Below are 13913 nucleotides of genomic sequence, written 5' to 3' on the forward strand. Positions count from 1 at the left end.
TTGTCACACAAGATCACACAGCCTGTCTGCACAATATAGAGTAAGGGTTGTCACACAAAATCACACAGCCTGTCTGCACAATATAGAGTAAGGATTGTCACACAAGATCACACAGCCTGTCTGCACAATATAGAGTAAGGGTTGTCACACAAAATCACACAGCCTGTCTGCACTATATAGAGTAAGGGTTGTCACACAAAATCACACAGCCTGTCTGCACAATATAGAGTAAGGATTGTCACACAAGATCACACAGCCTGTCTGCACAATATAGAGTAAGGATTGTCACACAAGATCACACAGCCTGTCTGCACAATATAGAGTAAGGATTGTCACACAAGATCACACAGCCTGTCTGCACAATATAGAGTAAGGATTGTCACACAAGATCACACAGCCTGTCTGCACAATATAGAGTAAGGATTGTCACACAAGATCACACAGCCTGTCTGCACAATATAGAGTAAGGGTTGTCACACAAAATCACACAGCCTGTCTGCACTATATAGAGTAAGGGTTGTCACACAAAATCACACAGCCTGTCTGCACAATATAGAGTAAGGATTGTCACACAAGATCACACAGCCTGTCTGCACAATATAGAGTAAGGATTGTCACACAAGATCACACAGCCTGTCTGCACAATATAGAGTAAGGATTGTCACACAAGATCACACAGCCTGTCTGCACAATATAGAGTAAGGATTGTCACACAAGATCACACAGCCTGTCTGCACAATATAGAGTAAGGATTGTCACACAAGATCACACAGCCTGTCTGCACAATATAGAGTAAGGATTGTCACACAAGATCACACAGCCTGTCTGCACAATATAGAGTAAGGTAAGGATTGTCACACAAAATCACACAGCCTGTCTGCACAATATAGAGTAAGGATTGTCACACAAGATCACACAGCCTGTCTGCACAATATGAGTGAGTAGGTAGGTAATTAAACATACATACTGTACTTTAGGATTACCACATAGCTACAGTTACAGTATATCCGCAAAGGGCAAGATGAATTATATGCTGGACATTCATAAATGTAGCTGGGTTGCCTGTATTGCTCTTATCCTGGCCAAATACCAGGTAAATGTTCATGTAATAGATCCCTTACTACGTAAATACTGTAGCACTAGTTATACCACCACGGTTGCACTCACATGCCGGGAAGGTCTACAAAAAGCCCGTTTCAATATGGTATGGCGTGCCAGGTAACTTATGGATCACTTGCATTGTACTAGGCAGAATTGCCCCACGCCGTGCAGTCAGTGCCGTGTCCCGTGTGGCGGTAATGATCACTGCTGCAGACGGGGGGCACTCTGTCGGGATCCCGGCGCTCTGCATACCGGCGCCGGAATCCCGACCGCCAGGATAGTACCACACCCGCTGCAGACATGCCAGGGAGCGCTGTAATGTGCAATCTATAACATTACTGTAGTAAAACATAAACTTTACAATCCAGACCAATGCATTCTTTTTGCAGGATTACACAAGCGGCAATGATACACCTCTCCGATAGTCTTCTTGTCACAGTGTGAATGATTTGTAGAGCACTTCTGCTTTTCCATTTTATTATTCCAACTGCATTAACCTGGGTGTAATTCAACTAATAAGTATTAACACATTGCAAACATCAGTCTAAATTATGGTACTAAATTAAAATCAAAAGAGACACCAGTACTCGGACACTGTAACAACACAAGTTCCAATCAGTAGCAGACTGGGATAGCAGTCAGTCATGGAGAGAATGAAGCTGTGGGCGTGGACTGTCTTCTTGTAGCTCAGTGGTGAGAGCTCCTGCCTCCCAACTCACCACTCAGAGTTCAATTCCCTGGTTCACCCACTCTCAGCAAGACGTCCTAGCACTGCAGTCTGCTCATGATTGCAGTGTATTTACACGCTTGCTAGATAAACACTTGGATCAAGTGCCCAGCTTCTCACACTGTGGAACTGTGGTTCCACCGGTCCATAGACATTTTAACATATGCTTGTATCATTGAGCAGTAGAAATGTGCTTTATCAAAAGATGCATCTATATTACATTTCTAACATTTCAACAGTTTAAAATGACTTTCAGGGACATCAGTGCAGAGCTGTTGCATCTTAACACATCTGCACTTTATTGACATGATAGCCTTTAATGAAATGCAATCCCCTATGTACACTGGCGTATCTATAATGGGTGCAGTGTGTGCGGAGCACACGGGCCCTGAGTCCAGAGGGGGCCCACACCGCACACACTGCACCCATTTCTTCTATACTTACCTTTCCGGCGTCCATCGGTGACTGTGTGTGGGCTCCCCCCCCCCTCTCCCGTAGCTGTCACTGCTGCTGCTAGCTCACTGAGCGCTAGAGACTCTGGCACAGTGCCTGAGCTTACAGCACATGCACAGGAGTCACAGGCGTGCGCAGAGACTGACTGGCGGGTGCCGCTCCGGACTTCCCCCCCTCCACGGCATTATAGTGTTCTCTCACCTCCCCTGTCCTGGATATAAACTGCTCACCTGGGCGGCCCAGGTGAGCGGACCAGGTGAGCAGTCTATATCCAGGACAGGGGAGGTGAGAGATCACTATAATGCCGTGGAGGGGGGGGGAAGTCCGGAGCGGCACCCTCCAGTCAGTCTCTGCGCACGCCTGTACTTAGTATCTATGTACATAAATGGGAATATTATTGTGTGGTAAGGTACAAGATTTGCTTCTGTTTGTCCACCTACAGTATTTTATGACTGACCGTCACCAGCACTGGTTTTGCCGATTACTTTGACCATAAATAATTTGAATTGGTCCCGGACCACCAATACAAGGCACCCCTGCAATTGTCCCGAGGTGACCAAGGGGGCCATGGCACACAGCTTGAGAACCACTGCTCTAGGGTTTTCTGCCTCCCATCAGGCAGGGTCCTAGAGGTCCCCGATACCAGCCTCTGGTGGTTTACTTATAGGCCAATTCATTTGCTGTCCTTGTGGCTTTAGACAGCTGTTATTATAGGTTTTTAATATGTTGTTGTGTTTATTTATATTTATAAACAAAGTTTTACTTGACAATTGGACAAAACTTTTATAGTTGCTATGCAGATCCTAAAGGGGAAGGGAGAGAATGCGATGTTGAGTTTTATGGCCAATATTATGTTTAATTTAAAGTATCTTAATGCTTATGACAAAGGTTCCCAAACTGTGTGCCGTGGCTCCCTGGGGTGCCTCAGGACACTTGCAGAGGTGCCCTGGGTTGGTGGTCCAGGACCAATTCAAATTATTCATGGTCAATATAATAGGCAAAACCAGTGCTGGTGGCTGCCAGTCATAAAATATGTGGCCAAACAGAAGCAAATCTTGTCCCTCACCACACAAGTGACCCTAAGGATGACATATAAACACGATCTACTTAAGTGGACATTTACTAAGCAGTGATAAGAGCGGAGAAGTGAGACAGTGGAGAAGTTGCTCATGGCAACCAATCAGCACTGAAGTAACATCTATAATTTGCATACTATAGAATGATACAGAGCTGCTGATTGGCTGATGGAGCAATTTCTCCACTGGCTCATTTCTCCACTCTTATCACTGCTTAGTAAATGTTCCCCTTAATGTAATATTTCTTTCTAAATTTCTCAATAAGACATTTTTGGCCTAGGGGTGCCGTGAAAAAAATTCCGATGTTCTAGGGCGCCGTGATTCAAAAAAGTTTGGAAACCACTGGCTTATGAGGTAACTCAGTGCCATAAACAGTGTTTTATCCTCAAATGAGGTGATCACTGATACACTGTAACATTAAAAAAAAAACAATGTAACTACGGTGAAAACTGGGCTCATGCAAAGCCTCACATAGCCAAAGATTATAGGGAAACCCTGTCATAAAAAGAATAATATTCTCAAGTGTATGTAATAATTTTAAATAAGGAATAAAATCACATTTCTGTCATGCAAAATACAACAGGGGCCTCAAACCAGAAATAACCAGTCCTGGTCTGTCTGGTAGGGTCTGTGATGTCATTCTATGATGTCATAATGGTAACTGCCTATATCAGAGCTTTGTTGCTGTCTTAGTGAGCACACCACCTCCAGAACTCTGGCAACGCACAGCTCATTTGCAGAAGGAGACACTCGCATAAGGTTAGTGACCTAACGTTAATAAGGTCAGATTAGTGAGATGCGCGGGCAGACTTGGAGGATGACTACTATAATATATGACTTCTGACCTTGAGGACAGGACAGTATTGGATAAAAATAAAAAATAAACATTTAATGGGACATTACGTTACTTAGCATCCACTTGTGCTGCATATGGGACATCTGTCTGAAGATGTTAGGAGGACATGGCTGGATGGCACTGTGAAATATAAGCGGCATGTGACTCCAGCCGTTCCGTACTAGTACGTACAGACTGCCAGCTTTCCTGATCCCCCAAACATTCATGGAATAACAGATTCCTGTTTATATTTATTATAAGGGATCTACAACTATGGGTCCAATTCAGCATGGATCATGTATGTGCGAAAAATTGCACAACTACAATCCATTACTATGACATGCGGGAGACTCCCAGCACAGGGCAAGTCTACCCCGCATGCTGGGCCCTGCCCCCTCCCCCACACACATGCAATGTTTAGAGTAGCCTTCTGCCTAAGCAGCCTAGCTGCGAAGGCAGACGGCTGCCTGCCATGTTTTTCGGGTCGCAGCATCTCATGCAGCCACTGTGGTCTGCCCTGAAAATGGTCCGGACATGCCTGCATTGTCTGGACCAAGCACCCCCAAAGCCGCAGTGATGCTCCTTAAATGTTGAGTTGATGCCCCCACCCGTCTGCATGTCAATCAGGCAGAGGCATTCACACTAGTGAGATGCTGTTGCATCTCACTGTGGGGTCTATTCAGGAATCAGTGAAAAGAGTGGAGAAGTGTGTCTGTGGAGAAGTAGCCCATAGCAACCAATCAGCTGCTCTGTACAATTGTATAATATGCAAATTATAAATGTTACTTCAATGCTGATTGTTGCCATGGGCAATTTCTCCACTGGCTCACTTCTCCACACTTTTCACTGCTTCATGAATAGACCCCTGTGTACACACGCGCAGCTGTGTGTTGTTTCGTAATAAATAATCTATAAGAAGAATCCAACTGTGCTGATTGGTATTTAAGAACAGGTGGATATGATTATCAAGTTTAGTATCTAAGTGCAGTCATTTATATATATGTTTGATTTTTATGTTTGTTTCTGACCAAATGGCAATTTTTGGCAATTTATGACTTGCTGCAGGAATAAATTATTAAATATAAGAAATTCTTCTAATGTAGTCCTAACCCTTTTTTACACCAGAATTAAGTGCTAAAGGGTTTATGACTTTCTTAAAATGAAGCCCTAAATACTAAAGGAGATGCTAGGTTTTTTCTTCACTCCCTTCTCTCCCTCTTCCCCTGTCTCTCTTTCCTTATCTTGTGTCTCTCTCCCGTACCTACATCCCCTCTATTTCACCCTATTTTGTCTGTCATTCCCCTATCCATTTCCCTTCTCTACACCATCTTGTCTCTCTCTGCCTAACCCAATCTGCCCCTCTCTCCCCTGCCCATTTCTTCCTGGGTGGGATGCAGCAAACCTACAACTGCATCCAACCCTCACAAAATACCATTTCAGGAGGTTAGGCTGCTTGCCTCATATGCACCAAGCCCCGAAATGCAATAGATTCCGATGCAGTGGGCAACACCTATCTCTCTTGCACCCATTTCGCCTCTCCCTTGGGTACAGTCATTAATGTCCAAAGGGACGGGCAGACCTTTAGCCATGGGTCCCCAGAGGATTCCTCAACAGGGTATTTTGCATCTCCTGAATGGTGGCAGATGATTCTTTGTGAGTCATGAGGCTTCCACCAACTTGTTCCTCTATAGGACAGGATTGCAAGAATTATAGACCAATCTTGGAAGTATAGGATATGAAAGAATGGTAAAGGAAAAGGTATAAGATAATTAGGCCTAGAACCTGCAGGCTCAGATGACAATAGCAAGAATTCTAGACCAATCTTGGAAGTATAGGAGAGGAAAGAATGGTATAGGAAAATGTGTAAGATAATTAGGCTTAGAACCTGCAGGCTGAGGTGACAATAAAAAACAGAGGGGTTTATGAAGAATTTATGAGAATTGATCGATGCTTCTGAGTAAAATGTGATTAATAAACTGTGACAATTTTAATGTGTAAAAGGTGGAAGACGACGAAGAGAGACGGAGAAGACAAAGAAAGAGAAGGACAAGACTAAGAGAGAAGGTGGAGGAGAAAGAGGAGGAAAAGACAGAGAGGAAGAGGATGAGGTGGAGAAGACAAAGACAGAAGAAGGAGAAGAAGACAAATAGAGGAGGAGGAGGAGAAGACAAAGAGAGGAGGAGGAAGATAAGACAAAGAGAGGAGGAGGAGGAAACAAAGAGGAGAATAAGAAGGAGGAGGAGACAAATAGAGGAGGTGGAGGAGGAGAAGACAAAGAGAGGAGGAAGAGGAGAAGAAAAAGAGAGGAGGAGGATAATAATAAGACAAAGAGAAGGAAGAGGAGACAAAGAAAGGAAGTGGGGAGAAAAAATAGAGAGGAGGAGGAGACAAATAGAGGAGAGGAGTAGAAGACAAAGAGAAAAGGAGGAGAGAACAAAACAAGAGGAGGAGGAGGAGGAGGAGGAGGAGAAGACAAAGAAAGGAGGAGAGAACAAAACAAGAGGAGGAGAAGACAAAGAAAGGAGGTGAGAACAAAAATAGAGGAAGAAAAGGAGGAGGAGAAGACAAAGAAAGGAGGAGAAAACAAAACGAGGAGGAGAAGGCAAAGAAAGGATGAGAAGACAAAGAGTGGAGGAGAGAACAAAAAAAAGAGGACGAGGAAGAGGAGAGAACAAAAATAGAGGAAGTGGAGGAGGAGAAGACAGAGGAGAAGTAGGAAGAGACAGAGGAGGAGGAGATGACAAAAAGGAAAAATAGATGAGGAGGAGTCAAAAAGAGGAGGAGAAGAAGACAAAGTGAGGAGGCAAAAACAAAGAGAGGTAGAGGAAAAGACAAAGTGAGGAGGGGAAGACAAAGAGAGGAAGAGGAGAAGACAAAGAGAGGAGGAGGAGTAGACAAAGAGGAGGGGAAGACAAAGAGAGGAAGAGGAGAAGACAAATAGAGGAGAAGGAGGAGGATGAGAAGACAAAGAGAGGAGGAGGAGTAGACAAAGAGGAGGGGAAGACAAAGAGAGGAAGAGGAGAAGACAAAGAGAGGAAGAGGAGAAGACAAGAGAGGAGAAGGAGAAGACAAAGAGAGGAGAAGACAAAGAGAGGAGGAGGGGAAGACAAAGAGAGGAGAAGGAGGAGAGAAAGAGAGGAGAAGGTAAAGAGAATGTCGAAGTAAAAAATATTACATAAAGAGAACATACAAACTACACACATTTAAGTCGCTATACTTGCAAATATGCGCAGCGAGCACAGCAAAATATGGTAACACACGCATTTACACGGACATGCCACAGAGATGGATTTGACACTTATTTCATACAGTACATAATTATAATAATATCAAGCGCCAGACATCATGATGATTTAAAATTACCTAATGAATTAATGTCATGAATGTGTATTATTTGAACGGAACCAGATACACCTGTCATGTTTACTATTAAAACAACCAGCTTAATGTGTAGATTCCTTTGATACTTGTTATGAAGTTGTAGGACATTGCAGCGAATAGTTATGATTACATGTATAAAAGCTAAAATCACTTTGTTAGAACAATGAATGTTACAGTGGACAGGGAACTCAGGCCAGCCCTTTGGCAGTCTTCAAGGCTGAACCTGATCAGCATATACAAAGAGAATAGTGACTCATCATGAACCCCTCCCCCAGAAACTAGTTAACACATTTTGCTGGTCACACAGGAAGGTAGTTCCTGTTTTTTTGGTCACAGGGTTACTTGCTTTTGGTCTCGGAGGAGTTGCTGGCAGTTCAGTTCCTGTATTCATTTACAGAGAGAGGGAGACATAAGCTGCATTGGAGGGAATGGTAATTGTATCGCTGGCATGTAACTGAAACTGCATATAACTGTATGTAATTGTATGTTCTAACTGTTTACTGTGTGAGTTGTATTCATGTAACTATAGGTATACTGTACTTTGTAATTTATATTGAATCCATATCCTTTTAACAACAAATATATACATCAATGAGCTTTGGAACTCAGATAATGTGTGGGTGTATTGTTTTCTCTTATGGGATACAGTGTTTTGCGATGTACAGCGTACTTTTATCGTATATGGTAGTAAGAGGTGCAGGCATTTACAATATATATTAGAGCGGGCATTTTAAATATTTGTGAGAAATCAATTTGGCATATTTAAGAAGTAAGAGGAGGAGTAGACAAAGAGAGGAGGAGAAGACAAATAGAGGAGGATGAGGAAACAAAGAGGAGGAGGAAGATAAGACAAAGAGAGGAGGAGGAGGAAGCGAAGGCTGAGACAAATAGAGGAGAAGACAGAGAGGAGGAGACTACAAAGAGAGGATAAGTAGGAGACAAATACAGAAGGAGGAGAAGACAAAAGAGAGCAGGAAGAGGAGAAAACAAAGTGGAGGAGGAGAAAACAAAAAGAGGAGGAGGAGGCAAAGAGAGGAGGAAGAGAAGGAGTAGAAGAAAAAGAGAGGAGTAAGAGAAGAAAAACGGAGGAGTCAGAGAAGGAAAAAGGAGGAGAAGACAAAGTGGAGGAGGCGGAGGAGTAGGAGAAGACAAAGATAGGAAGAAGAGAAGAAATAGAGAGGAGGAGGCGGAGGAGAAGACAAAGAGAGGAGAAGGAGGAGTAGGAGGCATAGAGAAAATAAAGAAGAGGAGGAGACAAAGAAGACAAAGAGAGGAGGAGACAAATAGAAGACAATGAGAGGAGGAGGAGAAGTCAAAAAGAGGAGGGGAAAAAGAGAAGACAAAGAGGAGGAGGAGGAAAAGGAGGAGGAGGAAAAGACAAAGGGGGTCATTCCGAGTTGTTCGCTCGTTATTTTTTTCTCGCAACGGAGCGATTAGTCGCTAATGCGCATGCGCAATGTCCGCAGTGCGACTGCGCCAAGTAAATTTGCTATGCAGTTAGGTTTTTTACTCACGGCATTACGAGGATTTTTCTTCGTTCTGGTGATCGTAATGTGATTGACAGGAAGTGGGTGTTTCTGGGCGGAAACTGGCCGTTTTATGGGTGTGTGCGAAAAAACGCTACCGTTTCTGGGAAAAACGCGGGAGTGGCTGGAGAAACGGAGGAGTGTCTGGGCGAACGCTGGGTGTGTTTGTGACGTCAAACCAGGAACGACAAGCACTGAACTGATCGCACTGGAAGAGTAAGTCTCGAGCTACTCAGAAACTGCACAGAGAAGTCTTTTCGCAATATTGCGAATCTTTCGTTCGCAATTTTGATAAGCTAAGATTCACTCCCAGTAGGCGGCGGCTTAGCGTGTGCAAAGCTGCTAAAAGCAGCTTGCGAGCGAACAACTCGGAATGACCCCCAAAGAGAATAGAAGGATGAGGCATCAAGGGGAAGGTGAAGATGTAGAGAAAAGGGAGAGGGTGGTGACAAAGGTAATGATGATAGAGGAGGAGAAGACGAAGGTGACGAAAAAGAGATAAGATGAAGGGGAAAATGAAGAGAGAAGAAGATGAAGGAGGCGAAGGAGAAAGCGAGAAAGAAAGAAAGAAAGAAAGAAAGAAAGAAAGAAAGAAAGAAAGAAAGAAAGAAAGAAAGAAAACAATAAAAAATATTTTTAAATAATACTTTTCTCCGGTAGGACTCAGTGTGCTTTAGATACCATGAACATAATACAGATGTTTAGTTTTACATAAAATACAAAAACCATGAACCCAATAAAAAAGCATGGCAGTAATTTTGGGTTATCAATTCCATTTTTGATTTTTTTATCCTACCCATGAAGGATACCGATGAGTGAACCATTTTAGGCACAATACATAGTGATTACACTGGGTAGAATAGTCAATGCCTAGAGGAGATGACACTTAAGTGGAGAGATCCTTGCTAAATAATCTGAACTATGCATTGTTTATTCTACACAAGAGAGTACAAGTCCAGTGAGCTTTCATTAGATATGTTACAATGTGCAATTAGCAATACATGAAAATAAGAGAAGCAAGTGTAAAATGAAAAGCGACTAACAGTATTCCCACTGCAGAACGAGGAATATGGTCTTAACTCTGTAATTGCTTTTATCTACTGTCTCCTTTACAACATATTTAAAGTGAGGGGAGGGTAAAATATCAAAAGATGTTCCATACACATGTAATAATTCCATATCTGTCCAGATAAGAAAAAAAATAATTTTATATATATATATATATATATATATATATATATAAATTCTGCTGCACTCTTAAACTCATATTCTCAACTGCATAAAATATTTACACAAAGTACACATGGACTGGTGACACCTTAGAAGAAGTAATGCAATAAGTCTGGGCTGTGGTAAGGGTTACAATGGCACTGACTTTTGTACAAGCGCTATGAGGCCACCTAAACATATATTAATAAAATTCTAAACACTGGTAAGGCCAGTACTGATGGGAGAGATGTGTGCTGAGCGATCTTAACACAGACCGCTCAGCACACATCTCTCCCCCCGCTCAGCACAGCGCAATGTGTGCTGAGCGAGTGGGGGGGGGGGGGGGCGACGACGGGGGGCCACTCACTTCACACCGCGCTGAAGTGAGCGAACTGCTAGATTGAGCCTGCATGCAGGCTCAATCTAGCACCGGCGATAGCGATGCGCGGGGCTACACATCGCTATTGCTGGGGGGCATACACACGGCAGATCCGTGCTTAAAATCTAAGCAATCTAGTCAGATTGCTTAGATTTTAAACATGGATCTCTCCGTGTGTACCCCTCTGTAGTGGAGTTAATCTTATACAGTTTTAATCTAACATAAAAAAAACAATATAAACGGAAAACAATAAAAATGTGATGGTATAGTAGCATAAGCACTGTAACTGCAGTGTATATAAGGGATATCATGAACAAAAATCAAATAATATTGTGCCTGCTATCAATAAATCCTGCAGTGTGCATGGGTAAAATGGCAGAGGTGTAGGCAGCCAGCACTGTCCATGACGGATAACCACACAATTGTACGGCCAGAGACGCTGGGTTGATCTCCTAGATGGAAAGCTCCATGAGGATGGTCGATGACGTAGTCCACACTAGTATATGATTGGAAGCAGGAGAGTGCGTGTGCTCCAGCTACTGATGGTCATACGTAATGTTCTGGTGTAGACAAGTTGCAGTCGTTTCAAAAGTGCAGAGGCGGATTAAGGCCCTCATGGGCATGGGGCCAAAAATGCTCAAGGGCCTATAAAGAAAAGCGGAGGAGGCGAGTCAGGCCCAATGTCTCCTTACATATTTAAAAAGTACAAAATAAATGTGTGGAAAATGGAAATGCAATTTTAAATACATGATTTATGGCAGACTCTGTGGTAAGCTAGTGGCTGGTCATCATCATACTGCCAGGAAGATGGACCTATTTTTATGTTGAGACCTGGAGCTGTAGCGCCATCTACCCTATTATTAATCTGCCCTGCTGTCCACTTCAAGCTGCAAACAATAAAGTATATTGTATAGTATAGATAATGTATGCGCCTGGGCTACACCAGGAGAGAACAGTAGTATATGCACCAGGATTACACCAGGAGAGAACAGTAGTATATGCGCCTGGGTTACAATAGGAGAGAGTAGTAGCAGGGGTGTATCTAGGGGTCTGAGGTCCCCTGGCAAAGTAAGGGACTGGCGCCCCCCTCCCCGCCCCCACCACTACATTTTCGGAATAATTACACTCTGTATTTAGAACTTTCACTTAAACCTCCCTCAACTCCACTCACACCTCCCCCTCACACATAGTTGGTCTAGTCTCACTTTGGCGGGGAATGTATGATACCGTATAAGTCTACCCACTTCGCCTATTTACCAAGTGAAGCAGGAAGCAATAGCGACAAGATGTAAGAACATCTTGTTTGCCAGAGTGTGGGTGTCAAAAATTCCCTCCAGCGATCCCTGATGCTCTCACCCCCTGGCCGGTTCTAGTGCGCATGCGCAAGATCTCGCTACTACCGCGAGATCTCCCGTGTGCATCCTGGTGCCAGCAGCCGCTACAATGGTTGTCAATGGGGCTCATACCACTTCTCCCCAATAACAAACTATCATACATCTACCCCATTGTTTGAAACCCTGTCATTTTGCCCTGTTATAGCCTCATCTACGTGACTTGTGATGTCACACAGCCACCCTGCAAAACTTGCCCGGCCCCTTTGCCCAGCGTCACCCATGCAACGCCAAAACTCCGCCTTGCAACATCCTTGCCTGTCAGTCACATTGTGGTCGCATCCATATTACCCCCCAAAACATAGTGCCCCAATGTTACCTGGCCTTTTTCTTTCGTCCTATAAAAAAGTGCAGGGAACCAGGAGAGTGTGGTGAAGGAAGGCGGTCCCTAGGGAGAGCTGTGAAGCAATGTCGGACAGCCCCCATATGTGTAGTTCCCGAATCCCTGGGGATGGCTGAGTTTGCGGCCAGCACAGGCTCACAGCCACATGGCCACCGTGGAGGAGCAGCAGCGGGTCCAACGGCACTCACTGCCCTGAGTGTGAGCACATCCCGCACTAGCCTGTGAGAAGCTGTCAGTGAGGAAGGGTAGGGGGCGGGACCGTGTGCTGTGGACATAAAGGCTGCGCTGGTGCCGCTGCATGGACCTGCCAGCAGGCTAGGCATCTCCAGCCCGTCTCCACTGCTGCGCAGTGACAGCGTCTACTCATGAGAGAGGGTGCTGGCCAGGGTGCAACCGCCGGGCGGCGGCCCCCTCCTCAGCAAGCGCCCCTGGCGAGTGCCATCCTGGCCTATACATAGAAACACTCCTGAGTAGTAGTATAGTATATACACCTGGATTACACCAGGAGAGAGTAGTAGTATAGTATATGTGCCTGGGTTACACCAGGAGACAGCAGTAGTATAGTATATGCGCCTGGGCTACACTAGGAGACAGCAGTAGTATAGTATATGCACCTGGATTACACCAAGAGAGAGTAGTAGTATAGTATATGCAACTGGATTACACAAGGTGAGAGTAGTAGTATAGTATATGTACCTGGGTTACACCAGGAGAGAGTAGTAGTATAGTATATGCACCTGGATTACACCAGGAGAGAGTAGTAGTATAGTATATGTGCCTGGGTTACACCAGGAGACCGCAGTAGTATAGTATATGTGCCTGGGTTAAGCAAGGAGACAGCAGTAGTATAGTATATGCGCCTGGGCTACATCAGGAGACAGCAGTAGTACAGTATATGCACCTGGATTACACCAGGAGAGAGCAGTAGTATATGCGCCTGGGTTACACCAGCAGAGAACAGGAGTATATGCGCCTGGGGTAGGAGAGAGCAGTAGTAAATACACCTGGGTTACACAAAAAGCCAGCAGTAGTATAGTAAATGCACCTGGATTACAACAGGAGAGAGCAGTAGTTAATACATCGGGAGAGACTGACTAGGCTCCACACAGGGTGCTTAACTCACAGGGTCACCGGGACTCAATGGGTATATCTCGGCCCCTGCCCGCAGTCATCACCACCCAACTGAACATTTGCCTCTCCACCAACTACCCTTGTCATATCCATCATATCTCCTCATGTGCCCCTCTTTGCTGGCCCACCACTGCATGCTGGGAGAAAAGGGAGGGAGAGTCTCGGGAGTATGCTGTGTGGACTTAGGAGACGTCAGTAGCTGCCCTGTAGAGCCTTGCCGAAACCAGAGAGAGCCAGCCAAGAGGTGCAAAGTATGTCGGGGCAAAAAAAAAAAATGTAAATACAGGTTGAGTATCCCATATCCGAAATGCTTGGGACCAGAAGTATTTTGGATATCGGATTTTTCCGTATTTTGGAATAA

At 44.4% G+C, this 13913-nt stretch overlaps 1 protein-coding gene across 1 annotated transcript; it reads left to right on the forward strand.

Moving 5' to 3' along the window:
• Positions 1-1021: 1021 nt before the first annotated feature.
• On the forward strand, positions 1022-7456 carry LOC135057238 (uncharacterized). Its single transcript, XM_063963131.1, has 3 exons — positions 1022-1093; positions 4069-4116; positions 6194-7456. Exons 1-3 carry the CDS (start codon positions 1022-1024, stop codon positions 6719-6721), a joined length of 648 nt encoding a protein of 215 aa, XP_063819201.1. The 3' UTR covers positions 6722-7456.
• The last annotated feature ends 6457 nt before the right edge of the window (positions 7457-13913 follow it).

Source organism: Pseudophryne corroboree, chromosome 3 (assembly GCF_028390025.1).
Source record: "Pseudophryne corroboree isolate aPseCor3 chromosome 3, aPseCor3.hap2, whole genome shotgun sequence".
NCBI classification, from domain to species: domain Eukaryota; kingdom Metazoa; phylum Chordata; class Amphibia; order Anura; family Myobatrachidae; genus Pseudophryne; species Pseudophryne corroboree.